The sequence below is a fragment of the Podarcis liolepis genome, assembly GCF_965112155.1.
Source record: "Podarcis liolepis genome assembly, contig: HAP1_SCAFFOLD_121, whole genome shotgun sequence".
NCBI classification, from domain to species: Eukaryota; Metazoa; Chordata; class Lepidosauria; order Squamata; family Lacertidae; genus Podarcis; species Podarcis liolepis.
In genome coordinates this window covers 26606-46486 of record NW_028148858.1, presented here as the reverse complement: position 1 = coordinate 46486, position 19881 = coordinate 26606, and the positions used below count along the sequence as shown (strand labels likewise).

Genomic DNA, 19881 nt, shown 5'->3' with positions numbered 1-19881 from the left:
GCAGCCCCTGACAGTGGGTTATGAGTTCTTTGTTGTGTAAGTGGGCATTGTTGTCTTGGAAGATGTTTAGTAGGGCCAGTTCTGGGGTGATGTCTAATACTTGCTTAGTTATTTTATATATTTCTCGTATGGCTGTTGTCCAGAATAGTTGGATTTGGGGGCACTCCCACCACATGTGGAGGTATGTGCCTGTGGAGGTGCACCCTCTCCAGCATTTTGGTGAGGTTCCTGGGCATATTAGCGCTAGTTTTCTTGGTCTTAGGTACCACCTGTAGGTGAGTTTCAGAGTGAGTTCTTTTCGTTGATGTGGATTTAAAGGGGGGGTTTAGACCACATTCTGATCCATTGAGTGGGGTTAATCTCATAGCCTATGTCATTCTCCCATTGTTTTTTTATTCCGTCTAGGGGGTTTGTGGGATTTTGGAGTAGTATTTTGTATATTGCGGATACCATCCCTTTACCGTTTCCCTTTGTTGCTAGGAGGAGGTTTTCAAAGGTTATCAGGGGCCTAGTTGCTGCTGATTTTATTGTTGGATTGTTTAAGAGGGCATGTAATTGGGGATGTGTTAACCAGGGCATTTGGGTGTCTTCTAGTTTGTCTTGTATTTCTTGTGTTGACAAAGGTTTGTTATTTTTACAGAAGTCTATTAGGCGATATAAGCCTTTGGTTTGCCAGGTTTTTATCTGGAGGTTTTGTGCTGCATGGTGGAATAATGGGTGGTAGGGCAGGGGGATTAGTGGGGATGGGGTTGGTATTTTCAATTATGTCCCTCTCTAGGTGTACCCATTGTTTTGTCTCATCTTCTAGTATATATGGGATTATATGGAGTATTTGGCTGGCAATGTAATATGCTTCTATGTTGGGGATTCCCCATCCTCCTTCTGAGGTGGGGAGGTCAGGTATTTGGGGCTTATTTTTGTTTTTTTTATGTGAGAAGATAAAAGAGTGTAGTTTTCTCTGCCCTCTGCGGAGTTGTGTTGGGGGAATCCAGATTGGGAGGGTTTGGAATAGGTAGGTTAGTTTTGGGAGGGTATCATTTTGATCATAGCAAAGTTTTATTAATTGACCTCAGTGTTGCCCATATTGTGTTTCCTTTGCACTGAAATGAACAGGGTGGAATAATGTAATTAAAATACTGCCAAAGCAGACAGCGAGATGAAAAACAGGGTGTTTGATTTTTGGAAGCCGAACTGCAGCAGGATGGAAACAGAGGCGCGAGCCACAGACACGGAAATTGAAGAAGAAGAAGAGTTTGGATTTGATATCCCGCTTTATCACTACCCTAAGGAGTCTCAAAGCGGCTAACATTCTCCTTTCCCTTCCTCCCCCACAACAAACACTCTATGAGGTGAGTGGGGCTGAGAGACTTCAGAGAAGTGTGACTGGCCCAAGGTCACCCAGCAGCTGCATGTGGAGGAGCGGGGAAGCGAACCCGGTTCCCCAGATTACGAGACTACCGCTCTTAACCACTACACCACACTGGCTCTTCTTACTTCCCACACAATGCCTTCTTACTTCCCAGAAAGAAGCTAATTCTAAGTCCGAAGAGAATGTTTTAATTTAGAAGAAACCCGCTCCCCCTGCCTCCGTTTTGAGCCTTACGTTTTCCATCTCAATTCCGCATTCCTCAAGGAAGGACCTTAGGAGCTTTCCTGCAGCCTGAGAGACGGCTCTGTCTTCCACTGTCAGGTTGTCAATCGCCTTCAACACGACTTCATTGATCTGGCTGGGCGTGAGGTGCTCCCCAAAAGCCTGGCACAAAGAAGAAAGAAGAGGGAGTTTTCTTCTGCTCCACACTCTGACCACGTTTCAGTAGTCCAAGGGTGCCTTCACAAACCAAGTGAAAGACATCTCCACTCTGCCTTGAGAGGGTTGAACTAAGTGACCCCCGCGTCCCTTCCAACTCTACAATTCGGTGATTCTATTTATGTGTTTATTTAAGTAGCTGAAAGATTTTACAACAAACAAAACTAAAAGTCAGGTGACGCCTTGCTATTTTCGATCCACATCTTAAATTGGTTATGACATTGGAACATGAAGAGGTTCAATCTAAAATCAGACTAGAAAATTTTAAAAAAATTCTCGCAGGAACAGAGAGGGTGAATAATAGTGGCTATCCGTTATATAACCAATGCCAAACAGACTGGGTGGGAACCTGCCGGCTGTGTGCTTAGTTCTTAATATACAACAAAAAACACCCACCACAAGGTTGGCATAGTTCATTGGCTTGGCAGTGCCTCGTGAAAGATGCACCAAATGAGTCAACTTTTCCTATTCTTTTTCCGCCCTGAGGAGCCCATGCATGGTTCTCTCTCCTCCCCGTTTTAGTCTCATGAGGTAGGTTAGACTGAGAGACTGTGACTGACTTGTGAGTTTCAGGGCTGAGTGGGGATCTGAACCCTAGGTCTCCCAGCACCTGGTAGAATTTCAATAAGTAGAATTCTGCATGCAGTTTAGGCTACCGGGCACTTGTCTTTGAGCAATTGATTCTAATACAATGCATTTCTGAATGTTTTTTACACTAATAGCTCGCGCATGTATTTTTTTGCACACTGTTTGGCATTGCGAAATTCAAGGACATGTGAATTTCAAAGGCAGGTTGTGTTTCAGTTCTCCTATTGTTTCTGAAAGCCTCGATTTGATAGTTTGGCTTCCAGTGTGAACTGCTCTGAATCTCTCCCTCATCCCTAGCAGGCGTGGGCTGCCTGAGGGCAGGCTGAAGTTAGTGGGGCAGGGCCCCATTGGCCCGAATGAGCAAATCTTTGCTAACTGGGAGTGGCTGCGGTCTTAGCAATAAAGAGTACAAAAAGCCACCCCTACCTTGGCCACTTTTGCGATGTTGTAGTGGAAGAGGGAGGGCCCAGGGATGAAGAAGTCTTCTCGGACCCATCTGACCATCTTGCCTTTCTTATTTTTATTCCCCCTCTTCTCCAGTTCCTTACCTAAGCAGGGTCGGGTTTTGGAATATGCATGCAAAAGAAACCAGCATTAGTGCTCCCTGCTCAAAACCTCCAGTTTTCCCACTGGGACCAACAAAAACAATTATCGATTTCACCTCAAAAATTATAATTCAGAACTGGGAAAAAGGTTCAGAAGGGGGTAACCAAAAGGACTGGGGTGCTTGTGGAGCTGGTTGCAGCATTTGGGGGGGGGGGTTCCGTTTAGAAAAACGGCGAGGAAGAGGAGACACAATGTATGGCATGGAGAAAGTGGAGAGAGAAAGCTTTCTCTCTCACTGTCAGAACATGAGAACAACTGGACCTCCAATGAAACTGAAGTTTCAGGATGGTCCTTCTTCTTGCAGTGCACAGCTAAACTCTGGAACTCCCTGCCACAGGAGGCACTGATGGCCATGGACCAAGATGGCTTTCAAAGAAGATGAGGCAAATTCATGGAAGAGAAGGCTACCCATGGCTATTAGCCAGGATGGCTATGCTCTGCCTCCATGGTCAGAGGCAGCAAAGTACAGGAGTAGAAAGAGCTTGAATTCTGCTTGCTGGATTCCCACAGGCATCTGGTCAACCCCTGTGGGAACAGGATGCTGGACTGGGCTGGGCCAGAAGGCTTTTCTGATGTTCTTCAGCAGTGAATCCCTCCCCCAAGACTGCCCTCTCGTCTCTGGCCAACAGGGTGTTGGCGTTAGGCCAGTGCTGGCACGAATTCTGGCCCTCCTGAACTCCCTGATCAACCCCAGCAGCAGCCAGCATGGGCAACACTCAGGGATGATGGGGGTTGGAGCAGCCTCTGGAGGGCTACAGACCTCCCACCCTGCGGCTTACAAGAAACAAGCCATTTCCCAGCATCGCCCTCACCCATTTTGGCTATCATGATGTAATGGAGATGGTACAAGGCCTCCGCTGACTGCAGGCCAATCTCCTTCACGTTGTCTGTGAGGTGAAGGGACAAGAGCGCCACCAGCTGCCCAAGAAGGGGGAAATCCTGGGATACCTAGGAGGTGGAGAGAGAGAGATGCACAGTCAGCCCTCGTCCCACAGAGCCCAGCAAGAGAAAACCACCTGGCATGCTTTCAGTCGGCAAAGGTGGCAGAGGGGCGCAGGGCAAGAGAGCTGTGCTTAGGTGGCCCACCCTAGGCTTGCCCCAGGGCTTTTTCCCCAGCCAGAACTCACTGGAACTCAGTTCTGGCTGTTGAATGGTTGAATGTTGAATGGCTGTGTCAGCATTTGGGTGTAGTATATAAGGAGCAGCACCTAGCTCTCCCATTACCCTGGGGGATGGGTTGGTGGTTGGGTCTGGTTTGTTGTTGATCTGTCCTGGAGTGTCAACACAAGGGGGCTTGTGAAGAAGGCGCAGCAGAGACTGTGCTTTTTGAGAATTCTAAGGAAAAACCATCTTCCGCAGAAACTGCTGCTTGCCTTCTATCACTGTGCCATTGAGAGTGTGCTCACTTATGGCTTATGTGTGTGGTACGGAAGCTGTACTACCCGGGACAGGTTGGGGTTGTGCAGAGTTGTTAAGGCAGCAGAGAGCATTGTTGGCTGCCCACTCTCCACCTTAGAGCAGATTTATGCCACAAGGTGCCATAGGAAGGCACTGGACATAGTAAAAGATCCATCGCATCCTGGTCACTGTCTCTTCGAGCTCCTGCCGTCGGGACAGAGATACAGGACAATGAAGACAAGAACGAGCCGTCTTAAGAACAGCTTCTTCTCCAGAGCGATCTCGGCCCTGAATGGGAAGCCCTGAATGGGATTTGAAAGTCATCTAATCTTCCTTGCTGTATTATACTGTATTGTTTTAATTAGTGTTTTTATAGTTGTTTTGATTTTGTGTGGAGTGCCCTACCTGGGTGGATGGAGCAGCCAAGTAATTTCGTTGTCCCCGAGAGGGGGCAATGACAATAAAGATATTATTATTGTTGTTGTTGTTGTTGTTGTTGTTGTTGTTGTTGTTGATGATGATGATTTAGTGTATAAGGAGTTTTTGTTTTTGTTATTAAAACCTTGTTTAAGTTATTTTTGAGTCCCTTTTTAATGCATGGTCTCCCCAGCAAGCTCTCTGCAGTGCTACTATACTGCAAATAGCTAACATCTTTGGTTATGGGCCCAGCTGCTGAGTGGATGACTGCATATTTTTGGACTCTGAGAAAGGTTTGAAAACTCCTTCTCCTGTTAGTGTAGTTTCTGTGGGTCTGGAAGAGTTCCAGAATGGTTGACCGGGTTCCAGAAGCCGAGAAGGCTCTGGTGTTCCCACAGCTAACAGATGAGAACTATAGTTTATGGTCTTTTCGGGTGGAGGCGCTTTTGACCTCTAGAGAAGTATGGACCTATGGACTTCCGGGTTAGCGCAATCGGTTAATGGCGGATTCCCTCCGAGCTCCGGAGGGAATCTGCTCGACAGGGGTCGGGTCTTGCCGCGCCGGCGACACGGGGACCCTTAAAAACCACAGGCGCAGATGCCCGTGGACATGGTGACTCAGCGGGCACCGTTAGCGCCCTCCCAACCCGCGAATGAGCCTTTTTAAAGGCTACGGAACGGGGGATGGGGAGTGGCGCGGTGCTGTGAGTCTACTGCTTCCCCTGCCGAGCGAAGCCGCATGCCATTTGTCGGAGAGCGCTGACTTCTTCCTTTAAAAAAATTGGACTCAAAATCAAGAACAACAACCCGTGAGTATTTTGGAAATTGGACTAAAATTATTCTTTTTTTGTGGATCTGGCACGAGCGGGGGAGGTGCAAAAAGGAAGTCCGTCTCCCCCCCCCATTGTAAACAGTTTAAAGCAAGGATTTGCCAACTAAGGTTGAGAGAAGAGCTGTTTTTTTTCCTGATTGGATAAAAGTTATTAATTTCCACGGATTTAAAAGTCTAAGTTACTGTGCTGGAGGACAAGAGTTTATTTGCTTTGATTAAGTGCCACTTTTCCTGAGACCGGGAGTAACCCGTGAAAGGAGCCTGCTGAGGGTTTACAGAAGATTTTGACAGCTGTCAAATTAGCTGTCAAAGTCGGAAAAAACTGAAAGTTTTGGTTTAGCCGGTCATATCGTTACAAGGTATTGAAAGTAAAGAAAGATTGATACAAATAAATTTGACTTTTGGATTGGAAGTGAAAGGAATACTAAGTAACCAGAATCCCTCTAGAGGGGATTCACGGATATTACAAGAATGGAAATAGGTCGGAAAATTCTGGCAGATCTGGATGAGGTCGTCTTTCTCATGGGAAAGCTGCGAAAGATGTATGAGCAAGGCCATGTTTTGTCTACAAGTCCTACAAAACCGAGGTCAACAGTAAATATACCTTCTGAGCTGGAAAAGGACTTGATGTTCAAAACACAGGCAGCTGGACAAGAAAAGAAACCAAAGACTGAAGAGGAGGAAAAGATACTTGCTGAACAGGAGGAGCAGAAAGGAGGGGCGGCCGAAATGTCACAGAAGGTAAACGAGAGCCGGAGGCCTGTCAAGATGGCTACAAGCTCGACCAAGGTGGAAGCTGGAGTCTTTGGGATATTTGGATTTAAGAAACAGAGCTTGAGCTCCACCTTTAAACAAGTAGGCTTGGCTGGAAGGATCATGGACATTATAGAGAGAGTGCCCCTTCGAGTTTGGGTGTCAATCATAAGGGACTTTCAAAGAAGCCGGCTGAAAGGGACTGAGAGAGATTTGAGAGCCTCGGACATAAGGTCACCAGGCTAAATAGATGGACTAAATGGACTATGGTTTGGGATTGAAACCGGGGAGAGAAGGGTGGGGTTTGGAAATCCAAAGGGGGCCTGATCTTTTTTATGCTGTGTCAAATTTCATGTTGTTTATCATTATAAGAATGGGGAATTCGTGGAAGGGAAATAGGGTCAACCTTAGAAAAAGTTTTTTACATATGATTAAGGTATATAAATTAAAAGTTGATTTATAAACTGAACTAAATATAATAATGAATTAAGGGTTAAAATCTAATACAAATAAACACATTAACAAATTAAGGTTAAGACATTAGGGATAAAAACTTGTTGAACAAATAATTGGATCTGGAATAAAAGAAGGGGAGGTGAGGGGAAGTTGTGAAAAGAAGTTATTGAAAATGAGATTTTAAAGGTGGATTTTTTTGTGTTTTTCTTTGTCTTTTTGTTTTGTTTTTTGTACCTTTTGAAACTTTAATAAATATTACTTTTTAAAAAAAGAGAAGTATGGACCTATGTAACTGATGACCCTCCTGACCCTGTAACTAATGCTTGGTTGAAAGGAGATGCAAAAGCCAGGGCAATAATTAATTTGGCAGTTAGCAACCAGCAAGTAGTCTATATAAGAAATAAGAAAACTGCCAAAGAAATGTGGGACAGTCTGCAGCAGTGCATATTAGAAAAGAGTCAGCGTCTGCCTTGATGTTTTTCAAGCAGCTGTACCAGACCAAGTTGCAGCCTGGTGGTGATTTGGCAGCACACTTGAGATGTCTGGAGGCAATACGCTGCAAATTAATTCAAAGGGACATGGAGATACCTGATATTCAGTATGTTTTTATCATTCTTTGTTCCCTTAATGAGGACTTTGATGGTGTAGCTAGCCAGATATCTGCCATTCCACCAGCACAATTAACTGTGGAAGGGGTAACGGCAAGATTAATGGGTGAGTTGGATAGAAGGGAGGCTTGTGCCATAAGCACTCCTATTTCCAGAAACAATGAGAAACGCCATATGCAAACTTGTGGTGATACGACTGCATTTAAAGCTGCAAAGCATTATTGGTTCTGCAATAAGCAGGGACATTTTGCAAAAGGACTGCAGATCCAAAAGAAAGCAAAGTACTCCCAAGTCTGTTTCTGTTCATCAGTCACGGTCGTCAGCCCAGCAGCCGACACCGTACCATAAAGACAGAAACGAGCCGCGAGCTTTTCATGCTCGGACTACAGATCGTAAAAGAATTAAAGGTGCCAAGTGGAAATCTTTTATTGTGGACTCTGGAGCATCTTAGCACATTTGCAACGATCCAAGCTTGTTTATTTCTTTTGAATAGGAAATTCGTAATGTACATTTAGCCAATTCACAAGTCTTGCAGTCGCTTGGCAGACTCTTTAAACATTACAATAGCGAACTGCATTTACTGCCCGTCAGTGGACAATTTATTGTCAGTAAGATGTTTTGCTCGTCAAGGCATAACTGTGTGTTTCTTAAAGTCAATGTGTGAGTTTTTCGATGGGAACAAACGTCTATTGTATGCCCGGGAATCTGATGGTTTATATAGACTGTATTTTCGCACCTACTCCCAATTGCCTATAAATTGCAGAGCAGCACAGTCAAGCCAGGGGTTGAGGAATGTAAGGCCACATTCTGGGTGTGCCCATGAAGCACACAGAATTCTGGGACATCTGAATTTTGCTGATGTAACTAAGACAAAGAATATTATTAATGGCCTAAACTTAAAACCATGTAAATTCTTTACGCAATGTCTATCCTGTTGCAAGAATAACATTAAGGTTGCACTCAAGGGTAGGTGCTCAGATAGGAAAGTAACTGAGCCATTTGAGCGTGTACATTGTGATTTAGTTGGGCCACTCCCACCATCATTAGGAGGTTCTAAGTACTGGCTTACCCTGATAGACCAGTATACTAGATATTATTGGACTTATGCAATAGCTGAGAAGTCCCAAGCATTTGAGAAGTACAGAGCTTTTTGCAACTGGGTAAAAACGCATTTTAACAAACCAATTAAGAACCTGTTTACTGACCGGGGCGGGGAATTTGTTTCTGGGGATTTTGAGAATTTCCTGGAAGCGCAGGGGACTACTCATGAGTTATCTTGCCCCCGAAGTCCCTGGCAAAATGGGCTTGTTGAAGTTGTGCAGCGTGACCTGCAGGCAGGGGTTAAAACTTATCTGCACAATGCTAATCTGCCCAAAGTCTTTTGGGCTGAAGCGCTCAATGCCTTTTGTTACGTTAGAAATCGCAGTTATCATTCTGGTTTAGATGTCACCCCTGTTGGGATACTGCCAGGGAGACAAAGGCCATCATGCCCCCATGTCGACTCTGGACGATCCATCAACCTCCCGTAGGAACGCAGTATCAGTCAATTAGCGACACAAGCCTCAGAAACAGCTTTCCACATTCCAAGGACTTGTGCACGCCCTTTGCAGAGTTCGCACAACAAAAGATGCACTCAGGAGAGCATTATTTACAACTTTATTCAGCATTGGTCAGAACAAAGAAAAAACATGACTGCTTGCCTGCGTGTTCAGGCACAGAGAGAGAAACAAAAGCTATATACAAAACATAAACTTCCTGTGAGCCAGAAGTAAGCAGACTGTGACTCAAACAACAGCCTGCTCCCTGTTTAAGGTGGAACGGAAATATCCTAACATCCTCCCCCTTTCCGTGTAACCTGTAGTACCTGTGGTTCAACCCAATTGCAACCTCTGTACGTAATCCTTAAGTTGTTCTCTGTTAACAACCTTAGACAACAGATCAGCAGGAATTTCATTTCCTGGCATGTAGGACACCTGAATGAGTCCTTTCTGAATACACTCTCTTGCACGATGTAGCTTAATCTGCAAGTACTTGGTTCTTTGCTTGCAACTCTCTGAGTTCAGCAAAGCCAAACAGGATCTATTGTCTTGATACACTTGTATAGGACATTTCACAGAAACTCTGATGTCCTGAAACAGTTGTATCAACCATTCACAATCCATGAGTGAAAATGACAAAGCATTGAGTTCTGCTTCACAGGAACTTAGGCTTACTGTCATCTGCTTTTTGCACAACCAAACAGACAGTGGTTGTACATGTAGCATACTCCAGAAGTGCTTGTACCATCCGTGGTGTCACTTCCATAACTAGCATCTGCAAAGATTTCAAGACCTCCAGTCTTCTGACTGGTGAACCTCAGCCTGTAGTGCAAAGTCTGTTTCAAATAGCGGCCTATGTGCTTCAGAGCTTTCCAATCCTGAACAGTAGGATTGTTAGCATGTCTGCTAAGCAGGTTAGTGCTTACAGCTATGTTGTGGGATGTAAACACAGGAGCAGTCAATGACAACATTCCTAGAGTGTACATGTTAGAACATGGGGAGGGATGTCAGTGTAGCAAGCAGGTAAACTTCCTGGGGACGGACTTCCTCCGCATGTGACCAGAGGTGGGTGTGGCCTCACCTGTGCAGGTAAATGATAAAGGCACAGGGCAGCCAGCCATTTTCTCTCTCTGCCATCTTCCTTCGATGAGGAAACATCCAAGGATGCCCTCTTGGCTCTCAGCCAAGAGAGGACGGGACTATCTTACTACAAGATAGATTCTGAGTGTATTTTACCTTTTTAAGCTGTCTGCCTTCTGGGATCATGTTGTGAACAGAACGTGAGTAAACTCTTTTATAAAGACTGTGTCGTGTCTTGTATTTTAAGAGGGAATAAAAGGGGAAATTATGAGAGTAATTATTATAGAGGTTCTAGCGAACCTGTGCAAGCGTTACCGTTGCGAACTTTTTTTTTTTTTTGGTAATAATATTTTTTATTGCTTTTTTTCCAAGGTCCGATACTTCATCAATAACACAGCAAAAGCGATTTTACAGAAAGAAAGAAAAAGTTAAAAAAGAGAAAGAAAATTCACATTTCCAGATCATTTTTCATAATCTACTGGACTTCCCCACATCTTCCACCCCTGCATTCTTCACAATAAAGAAAAATAAACAGCAAATTGATACCTTGTTTCATGCGTATTTGTGCTTTCACCTAATTATATACTCTAAAATTTAGACTTTTCACTGTCATAACTTAATTTCCACCATTTTCAAATCTCAATACTGAAGCATGTTTTTCCCAAAACTTAGCAAATTCTCAACATTCATATAGCTTATAATGTTTTGTAGATAGTCCTTAAATTTTTTCCAATCCTCTTCCACTGCCTCTTCTCCCAGGTCTCGGATTCTGCCGGTCATTTCGGCTAATTCCATATAGTCCATCAGTTGCGTATGCCACTCTTCCAGCGTGGGTAGCTCCTGTGCCTTCCAATATTTGGCTATAAGGATTCTTGCTGCTGTAGTTGCATATAAAAAGAAGGTTCTATCCTTCTTTGACACTCTCTGGCCCACAATGCCCAGGAGGAAGGCCTCTGGTTTCTTGTGAAAGGTATACTTAAATACCTTTTTCAACTCATTATAAATCATTTCCCAAAAGGCCTTCACCCTCGGGCATGTCCACCAGAGGTGAAAGAATGTTCCTTCAGCCTCCTTACATTTCCAACATTTATTGTCAGACAGATGATATATCTTTGCAAGTTTGACTGGGGTCATGTACCACCTGTATATCATTTTCATAATGTTTTCTTTCAAGGCATTACATGCCGTGAATTTCATACCGGTGGTCCATAACCTTTCCCAGTCTTCAAACATAATGTTGTACCCAATGTCTTGTGCCCATTTTATCATGGCTGATTTAACTATCTCATCTTGAGTGTTCCATTTGAGCAACAAGTTGTACATTCTTGAAAGCACTTTCGTCTTAGGTTCAAGTAGTTCTGTCTCTAATTTCGATTTTTCCACCTGGAAACCAATTTTTTTGTCCTTTTTAAAAATCTCTTGAATTTGGGCATAGTGGAACCAGTCTCGCACCTTGCCTTTCAATTTTTCAAAACTCTGCAACCTCCAATTATCTCCAACTCTTTCTATTATCTCACAGTATTTTGCCCAGCCACCCTCCATATTGAGTATTTTTGTGGCCTTAGCCTCCATTGGTGATAACCACCTCGGGGTCTTATTTTCAAGTAAGTCCTTGTATTTGGTCCAGACAATGAATAAAGCTTTCCTGACAATATGGTTTTTAAACAATTTATGGAACTTTACCTTGTCGTACCACAAATATGCATGCCACCCAAAAGCGTTGTTAAACCCTTCCAGATCTAGGACATCAGTGTTTTCTAACAAGAACCAATCCTTCATCCAGCAGAAGGATGCAGCTTCATAGTATAACCTTAAGTCCGGCAGGGCAAATCCCCCTCTTTCTTTTGCGTCTGTTAGTATTTTAAATTTTATCCGGGGCTTTTTGCCCTGCCAGACAAACTTCATGATGTCCTTCTGCCACTTTCCAAAACATTCCACTCTGTCCACGATCTGCAGGGTTTGGAACAAAAACAACATCCTTGGCAATACATTCATCTTAACAGCTGCAATTCTTCCCAACAAGGAAAGTTTCAATCTTGACCAAGTTTCTAAGTCCTTTTTGATTTCAGACCAACATTTTTCATAATTATCTTTAAACAAATTCAAATTTTTCCCAGTCAGATTGGCCCCCAGGTACTTCACTTTTTTAACCACATTTAATTCCGTTTCCTTCTGGAACCCATCTATTTCTGAAGATGTCAAGTTTTTTGCCAAAACCTTAGTTTTTTGTTTATTCAACTTGAATCCCGCCACCCGACCAAACTCATAGATTAATTCTAAAGCTCTTTTTGTACTAGGTTCTGGCTCCTGTAGTGTTAAAACCAAATCATCTGCAAAAGCTTTCAGTTTATATTGTTTTCCTCCGACCTGTATTCCTTCCACCCGCTGATCCTTCCTAATCAAGTTCAGCAACACCTCCAGGACAGAAATAAATAACAAGGGTGATAAGGGGCACCCCTGTCGTGTCCCTTTTTCGATTTTGAACTCCTCTGTCACCACATTGTTTACTATCAGTTTAGCTTTTTGTTCTGAATAGATTGCTTCAATACCATTTTGGAACGCCCTTCCCACTCCCATCCCTTCCAAATTTTTCTTCATGAATTTCCAAGATATATTATTGAAGGCCTTCTCGGCGTCTATAAAAATCAAAACTGCTTTCGTGTTCAAATTTGTCTGCAGTAGCTCCAAAACATCAATAATATTCCTGGTGTTGTCAGACAAATGCCTACCAGGGAGAAAGCCTGCTTGGTCTTTATGAATTACTTCATTTAAAACTTTTTAAAATCTACTTGCCAGAATATCAGCAAAAATTTTGTAATCCACGTTTAGGAGTGAGATGGGACGGTAGTTCTTGAGTTGGGTCTTTTCAGATTCCAATTTTGGTATCAAAGTGATGAAGGCTTCTTTCCACGATTCTGGTGCTCCCTTCCCTTCCATAATTTGGTTACATACCTCCATTAGCGGCTGGGCCAGATATTCCTTCAATGTCTTATAATATTTGGAGGTAAGTCCATCTGGGCCTGGGGATTTGCCTAATTGCATATTCTGAATGGCACTTTCAATTTCCTGTTGTGTTATTTTGTAATTCAGGGCTGTTTGTTTATCTTGAGATAATTTTTGCAGGCCATGACTTTTTAGAAATTGGTTTATCTCGGTCTCTGCTTGAGGTCCTTGAGTAAACAATTTTTTGAAGTATCTCTGGAAACACTTTCTGATTTCTTCTGGTTTCTGAATACATTCTCCTTCAACCTCCAGATTGGTAACAAAGTTCAATTTTTGTCTCTTTTTCAGCTGCCATGCCAGCAGCTTCCCACATTTATTTGCCAATTCGAATTATCTTTGTTTCATCTGTTTAATTTTCCATTCAACTTCTTGATTTATCAATTTCGCATATTGTGCTTGATGGAATTTTATTTCTCTTAAAACTTCTTTTGATTTTGGATTAAGTCTCAACTTTTTCTCTCCGTCCCTTATCTTCTCCAAAATCTTGTCCTTTTTACCATTCCAGAGTTTTTTCTTGATAGTATTCTGTTGTATCAGGAACCCTCTCATAACAGCTTTACTCGCGTCCCAGATCATTTTCTTTTCCACCGAAGTGTTCAGATTTATTTCAAAATAGTCCTTCAACGTTTTTTGGGCCTTCTTCACAATCTCCTGATCTCTAAACAAGGTGTCATTCATTCTCCATCTGAAGGATCCAGCTGGTGTAAGTCTCAAGTCCATTTTCAAGGCGTTATGGTCGGAGCAGGTTTTGGGGCAGATCTCTATTTTTTTAGTCTTAGGTGCCAGTCCTCTAGTTATCCAGATTTGGTCGATTCTTGTCCAAGATAGGTGGGCCTCAGAAAAGAATGTCCCCTCTTTACCTAGTGGGTTCTTCGTCCTCCAAATATCAATCAAGTCCATATTGTCTGTTAATTCAAAGAAAGTCTTAGGTAGTCTGCCATCTTTAGTCGGGTTTTGATTTTGTGACTTATCCATGTAAGTGGAGACAACCCCATTCATGTCTCCCATCAAAATGATGTTAGTATAGTCAATATGGTCCAGCATTATCTCGTGCAGCTTTTTATAAAATTCCGATTTCCCCTCGTTTGGTGCGTATATTCCTACTATCAAAAATTTTTCTCCTTGTGATTGTATTTCAATCGCCAAAATTCTTCCTTGTTCATCTTTAAACACAAACTTTGGTGCTAGGCTCTCCTTTGCATATATCACTACTCCTCTTTTTTTTACCTTATCTGATGAAATAAACTCTTGGCCTAGTCTCTTATTGATTAACACTCTCCTATGGAGCCTAGTCACATGTGTTTCTTGCAGGCAAATAACGTCCAATTGTTCTTTCCTCAATATATGAAAAATCTTTTTCCTTTTTTCGGGAGAATTTGCGCCATGAATGTTCCAACTAAAAAGCTGCAGAGACATCCTGAATCAATTTGTCAACCGATAGGGTTGTCTCCCTTGTCGTCTATGTCTGGAAGTGGATCTGGTTTTGCGCCAGGCGGAGGAGGTGGCCAAGTACCTGCTATTCCTTTCCGAAGGTCCTCCCCGTAGTCGTTTAGGAACTTTTCTTGCTCCTCAGCTGTTCTGATTCTTACCTTCTTCCCTTTCAAGTTGAAAGATAGTCCTTGAGGAAATTCCCACCTGTAGGGGATTGTGTTGTTTCTCAATAAACTTGCAAGGTCTTTATATGTAGTTCTTAAATCCAGCAACTGTTTTGGTATATCTCTGAAGATTTCTGCTGTCTTTCCCTGAATCACCAATGAATTTTTAAAATGTAGGCCTAGTATATTATCTTTTTCTTGCTTAGATCTCAAAATGATCAAGCAATCTCTTGGTTTGTCCTTCTTGGCCACTCTTCCCAATCTAAAAGCGGTGACAATTTTAAAGTCCTTCTCTTCTGCCAGACCCCAGAACTTGGATATTTCTGCTGTCAAAAAACCAATCAAATCTTCTTTCTCTAGTTCTGGGATATTTCTAAGCCTGAGATTACTTTCCCTGTTTTTCAATTGCACCATGGACAGATACGCTTGCTGTTCAGTGACCTGTCTGCTCAGTGGTCTTACTTCCCCTCTTAATTCCTCTATCCTCTTTTTATTTTGGTCTGCTTTTGTATTTGCTTCCTCGGCTATTTTTCGATTTTCTGTTGTAGTTGTTTGAAGGTTTCCTATTGCCTGTGTATTTTGAGCGACTTGATCTGTCAGTCTATTAATTGTGGCTGTCACCTGGTCAAATTTAGCCGCTTGTTCATCAGCTTTCTTGTTTAATGCTGCCAGCTGGTCCAATATTTCTTTAGAGACAGGGTCGAGCCCTCCTGCAGCCATATCCCCAAAAGCTGGCTGTTTAGGTTGTCCTTCTTGCAGACCTGTAACAATTGGGACAGATGATCTACGTGGCTGCACAGGCAAAGTTGATTGCAACAGTTCAGTTTGTTTTGCTTTCTTGGCGGCCCTTGTTTTTGCTGCACCACTCATTCCACAGCTGTCCAAGTATCAAGGTCAAATTGTAAATCCCATGGGAAAAGCAATCCAGAATGTAAACATCCAGACGTAAAAATTCCAAAACAACCAGCAGTTCTCAGAGACTAAAAATTCCACAATCCAGCAGGGGGAGCTCCCCAGAAATTAGGGAGACGGATAAAAAGTTTCCACCATTAAATTCCCAAATAAAAAGTTAGGTAAAATCCAAAACAAGGGGGAGAACCCTCTAAGTTCACTTTAAACTGCAGAGAGTAAAAGTTCTTAACAATGGTGCATGCAACAGTTCCTTGCTTGTAACTTACAAAGTAGCCCAATGTAACTTTATGCTTTTATATACAGTTACCGCAGTCTGATGTTTCTTTGTATCTAGACAGCCCGAGAGCTGGGTTTCGTAACTTTGTAATCCACAAGAAGAAGAGAGAAAAATCACAGTCTATGTCCACTTATAGTGCAGTTTTAACTTTTTTTTGACTTTTAAACGATCAAATCCGAATTTGCAAGGTATATTCCAACTTCTTTTAAACTCCCTTTCAGCGCTTCCGCTTTAGTAGTTCTTTGCTCAATACTTTAAGCAGAGCTGGAAGACGGACTTCCTTTTTAACGTCTCCCGCTTTCAGCCGAATTTCACAAATTTAAGTTCAAAAGTCTCGGGTTTCTTACTCACGAGTATGTTGTTTCAAATCGAATGTTCAAAGAAGAAAGGTCAGCGCTCATCAGCAGCAGCCGCGCGGCTTCACTTCCGCGGAAAGAGCGATGAACTCACAGCACCGCTACCCCCTCCACGTTCCGGAGCCCCTTACGGGGTCCCTTCTTCGTTTCCGAGGTCGCTCTTGGTGCCCGCCGAGTCCCACGACCACAGGCTCACTCTACCTGTGGTTTTTCTTAGCGGGTCTCCGCTCTGCCATAGCGGACGACCCTTTTCCGTGGAGCCCCTCTTCACAGAGTAAAGAGGACCGCCATTGCCGTTTCGCGCCGCCTCCGGAAGTCCGTTACCATTGCGAACTTAAAGGGGAATGTCTATAAACTCTGCTGATATTTTGGGAACTTGTTAGCACAAATTGGATTAGGATATAATCTCACAATATATCCTCTCCTGCACCCCTGAACATTCCCACAAATGTCAGGCCTTGAACATCTAGCAATGAAATTCAGCTTGCCTAGAATGCATCTATACACTGTAGTGTCAGAAAACGCTTCAGCAGTACCGTCTACCTGGTAACCTGTCACCATCGGTGTGTCTGCTGGGTTTGCATCAACCAAATTCAAACTGGTTAATACATCAGCAATTTTCTGTGTTTGGTGTACCAGAAAATTACCTGCTTGGTCCCTTTCCACCTGCAGAGAAAGATAGTTGGATACCTCACCAAGATCCTTCATGTCAAAGTGCTCCTTCAGCTGAGCTAGGGTGCTTTGGTTCAAAGCCTGATTCTTCCAAAACATCAGAAGATCATCAACAAAACATAAACAATACAGTTTGTTTTGCCCCTCCTCCTTGACAAACACACATGGATCAGCTTTGCCCTGGTGAAAACCTAGAGAAAGCAATGTCTCAGTGAGTTTTGTGTTCCAACATCTGGCACTCTGCTTGAGACCATATAAGGATTTCCTCAGTTTACAGACCATTCCCTTCTGTATCTGCATTCCATCAGGTGGAAGCATAAACAGCTCCTCCCCAAAACCCCATACAAAAAAGCTGTATTAATGTTGTGATGGGAAACATGCAGTTTCTCCTCTGCAGCAATCTTGAGCATCAGCCGAATGCTCTCATACTTGACGGTGGGTGAATAGGTCTTGTGGTAATCCTGTCCTGGTACCTGTGAAAAACCTCTGGCAACCAATCTGGCTTTGTGTCTGACAACCTTGCCATTCTGGTCTGTCTTGGCCATTTGCTGCCAACCAGCCTCATTCCTGGGACTACCGGTACCAGCTCCCAAGTTTGGTTCCTATTCAAGGAATCAACTTCAGCCTTCATGGCATTAAGCCAAGGCTGAGCATCTTTAGAGGTCAACTCCTGAACCTCTTTGAAGCTTGAAGGTTCCCACACCTTCTCTGAGCTACTAAGAACAGCAGTTGCTGTCTTAGCAAACTCATCAGCAAATCTCTTTGGAGGTTTGCCTCTTGTGGCCCTTTCAGATCTGTGTACTAGACACAAGTCTTCTTGACTCATCTCCTCCTTCTTAGGAGTAAAGTGACCAATGGTGAACAGTGGTTCTTCCAGTTCATTGTCAGATGCATCAGATGGTCTGACTGAGGCCTTTGCGCTCTTGTAGTCTGCTGTGTCATCACTGTCGCTGACTACAAGAAAGAAGATTCCACCTAAACCTTAGGAAGAACTTCCTAACAGTAAGAGCTGTTCGACAGTGGAATTTGCTGCCAAGGAGTGTGGTGGAGTCTCCTTCTTTGGAGGTCTTTAAGCAGAGGCTTGACAACCATATGTCAGGAGTGCTCTGATGGTGTTTCCTGCTTGGCAGGGGGTTGGACTCGATGGCCCTTGTGGTCTATTCCAACTCTAGGATTCTATGACATCAGCAGCAGCGCTGCCCACTGAGCTGGAATCCGAACTCTGATCATCATCATCATCCTCAGCTTCCTCTTTTACCTCAACATTATCTGTTTTTTCACATCATCTTCATCTTCCTCTGGGTAACTCTGGAAAATTCCCACATTTTCCCCCCACTTAAGATTGTACTCAACATTCTTTGTGAACTTAATGGACTTAGAGTCAGTCATCCATACCCTGTATGCACCTTTTTCGTACCCCATGAACAAACCATGTGCCCCACGCTTCCCAAGCTTGTTGCTCTGTGGGGTGTGTACCCACATGCCAGAACCAAAGATTCTCATGTGCTTGACGTAAGGTTTTTTTACCAAACATCTTCTCATAGGGAGTACAACCAACAGGTGATGACAGTCTCCTGTTATAGGAATAAACGAACGTGTTCAAAGCCTCCCCCAAAACTTCTCAGGGAGCTTGGCATCATGCAACAAGGTTTTTAGGCCTTGAAGCAAAGTTTGGTTTGCTCGCTCAGCAAGTCCATTCATCCATGGCGATCTAGGCGTTGAGAGGTCATGCTGGATTCCCTTCTCAGTCAGGAAAGCTTCAAACTGCTGAGAAGTGAACTCCCCACCCCGATCAGTAAAGAGACAGCCGATACGTTTACTGTGAGCATTCTCCAACCAAGCACAGAATGCCTCGAACCTAGGAAACGCTTGCGATTTCTGCTCGAGCATAAACACATGAATGTACCTGGAAAAAGAATAAATTAGAACCATGAAGTACCTTGCTCCACTCAAAGAGGGCGCAAGTGGACCAACCAGGTCTGCATGGACTAGCTGGTAGGGTTTGGAAGCCTGCCTGCTAGACTCCTTGCCTTTTGGAGCAACCTTCACCTTGTTCTCTGCACAAGATACACATTTCATGTGAAACTTACAGGGCTTGATGTTCAAACCCTGAACCAACCCAGGCATCCTGGCCAGCGCCTGCCAAGACATGTGACCAAATCTTCGGTGCGCCTCGTGAATACATCCTGCATGAAGAACTTTGTTAGTTTGTGCAACACAACAAGATTCAACATTAGACACAGCAGCACCATTGTCATCATAAGTTATACAGAACAAACCATCTATAAACTTTGCATGCAAAATGTCCTCTTTGCCTTTCCTGATGACACAGACGCTCCTCTTGAAGGAAATCTCAAAGCCACGCCCAGTCAGCTGTGGGATGCTGAGCAAATTGTCTGCAGAATCTGGAACATAAAGTACATCTCTGATGGTTGTGTGCAGACTTGCCAGTCTCACATTTCCGACTCCTGCAATTCGCAACGTCTTTCCATCAGCCTGGTGGATCTCTCCATCTTGAGGCGTGAAGGAGATAAATAGATGCTTATCTTTTGATAAATGCCGTGTAGCTCCCAAATCTACAACAAATCTGGCTTTGGCCTTTGGAGCAGCTTTTCCAGCAAGCAAAACCTTGTCTTCCACCGGCTTGGGCTTCTGCTGCTTGCCCCCCTGCTCCTGGCCATCAAACTTGCCTTTAGCCTTTGGTGAAGCTGTGCCAGCAAACAAAACCTTGTTTTCCACCGGCGTGGGCTTTCCACCCCCCCCCTTCTGCTTTGGGCCATCTGCTGGCTTCTGTCTCTGTTTACTTCTGGCCTTCCGGTATCTGTGAGGATGACCTTGGCTCTCATGAGAAACAGAGCTCTTAGCTGCCGACTCCTTGGCTCCCCCTGGAGGCTGGAACGCTGCCTGGGATGACGTCACAGTTAGCTCCCCCTGCAGCTTGCAACCGGTGCCCTTGGCATCCCTGCAATCACTCTCGATCTGG

General features: G+C 43.8%; 1 protein-coding gene across 1 annotated transcript in view; it reads right to left on the bottom strand.

The window, feature by feature from the left end:
• Nucleotides 1–19: 19 nt before the first annotated feature.
• Nucleotides 20–19881, bottom strand: part of LOC310699013 (maestro heat-like repeat family member 5) — a 37421-nt gene continuing 17559 nt past the window's right edge. The window contains exons 9-11 of the mRNA XM_083520601.1: nucleotides 3814–3949; nucleotides 2822–2943; nucleotides 20–1753 (exon numbers count right to left, since the gene is read on the bottom strand). Of these exons, the coding sequence (XP_083376727.1) occupies nucleotides 1562–1753; nucleotides 2822–2943; nucleotides 3814–3949 (450 nt within the window). The 3' untranslated portion in view covers nucleotides 20–1561. The remainder of the gene's footprint in view (nucleotides 1754–2821; nucleotides 2944–3813; nucleotides 3950–19881) is intronic.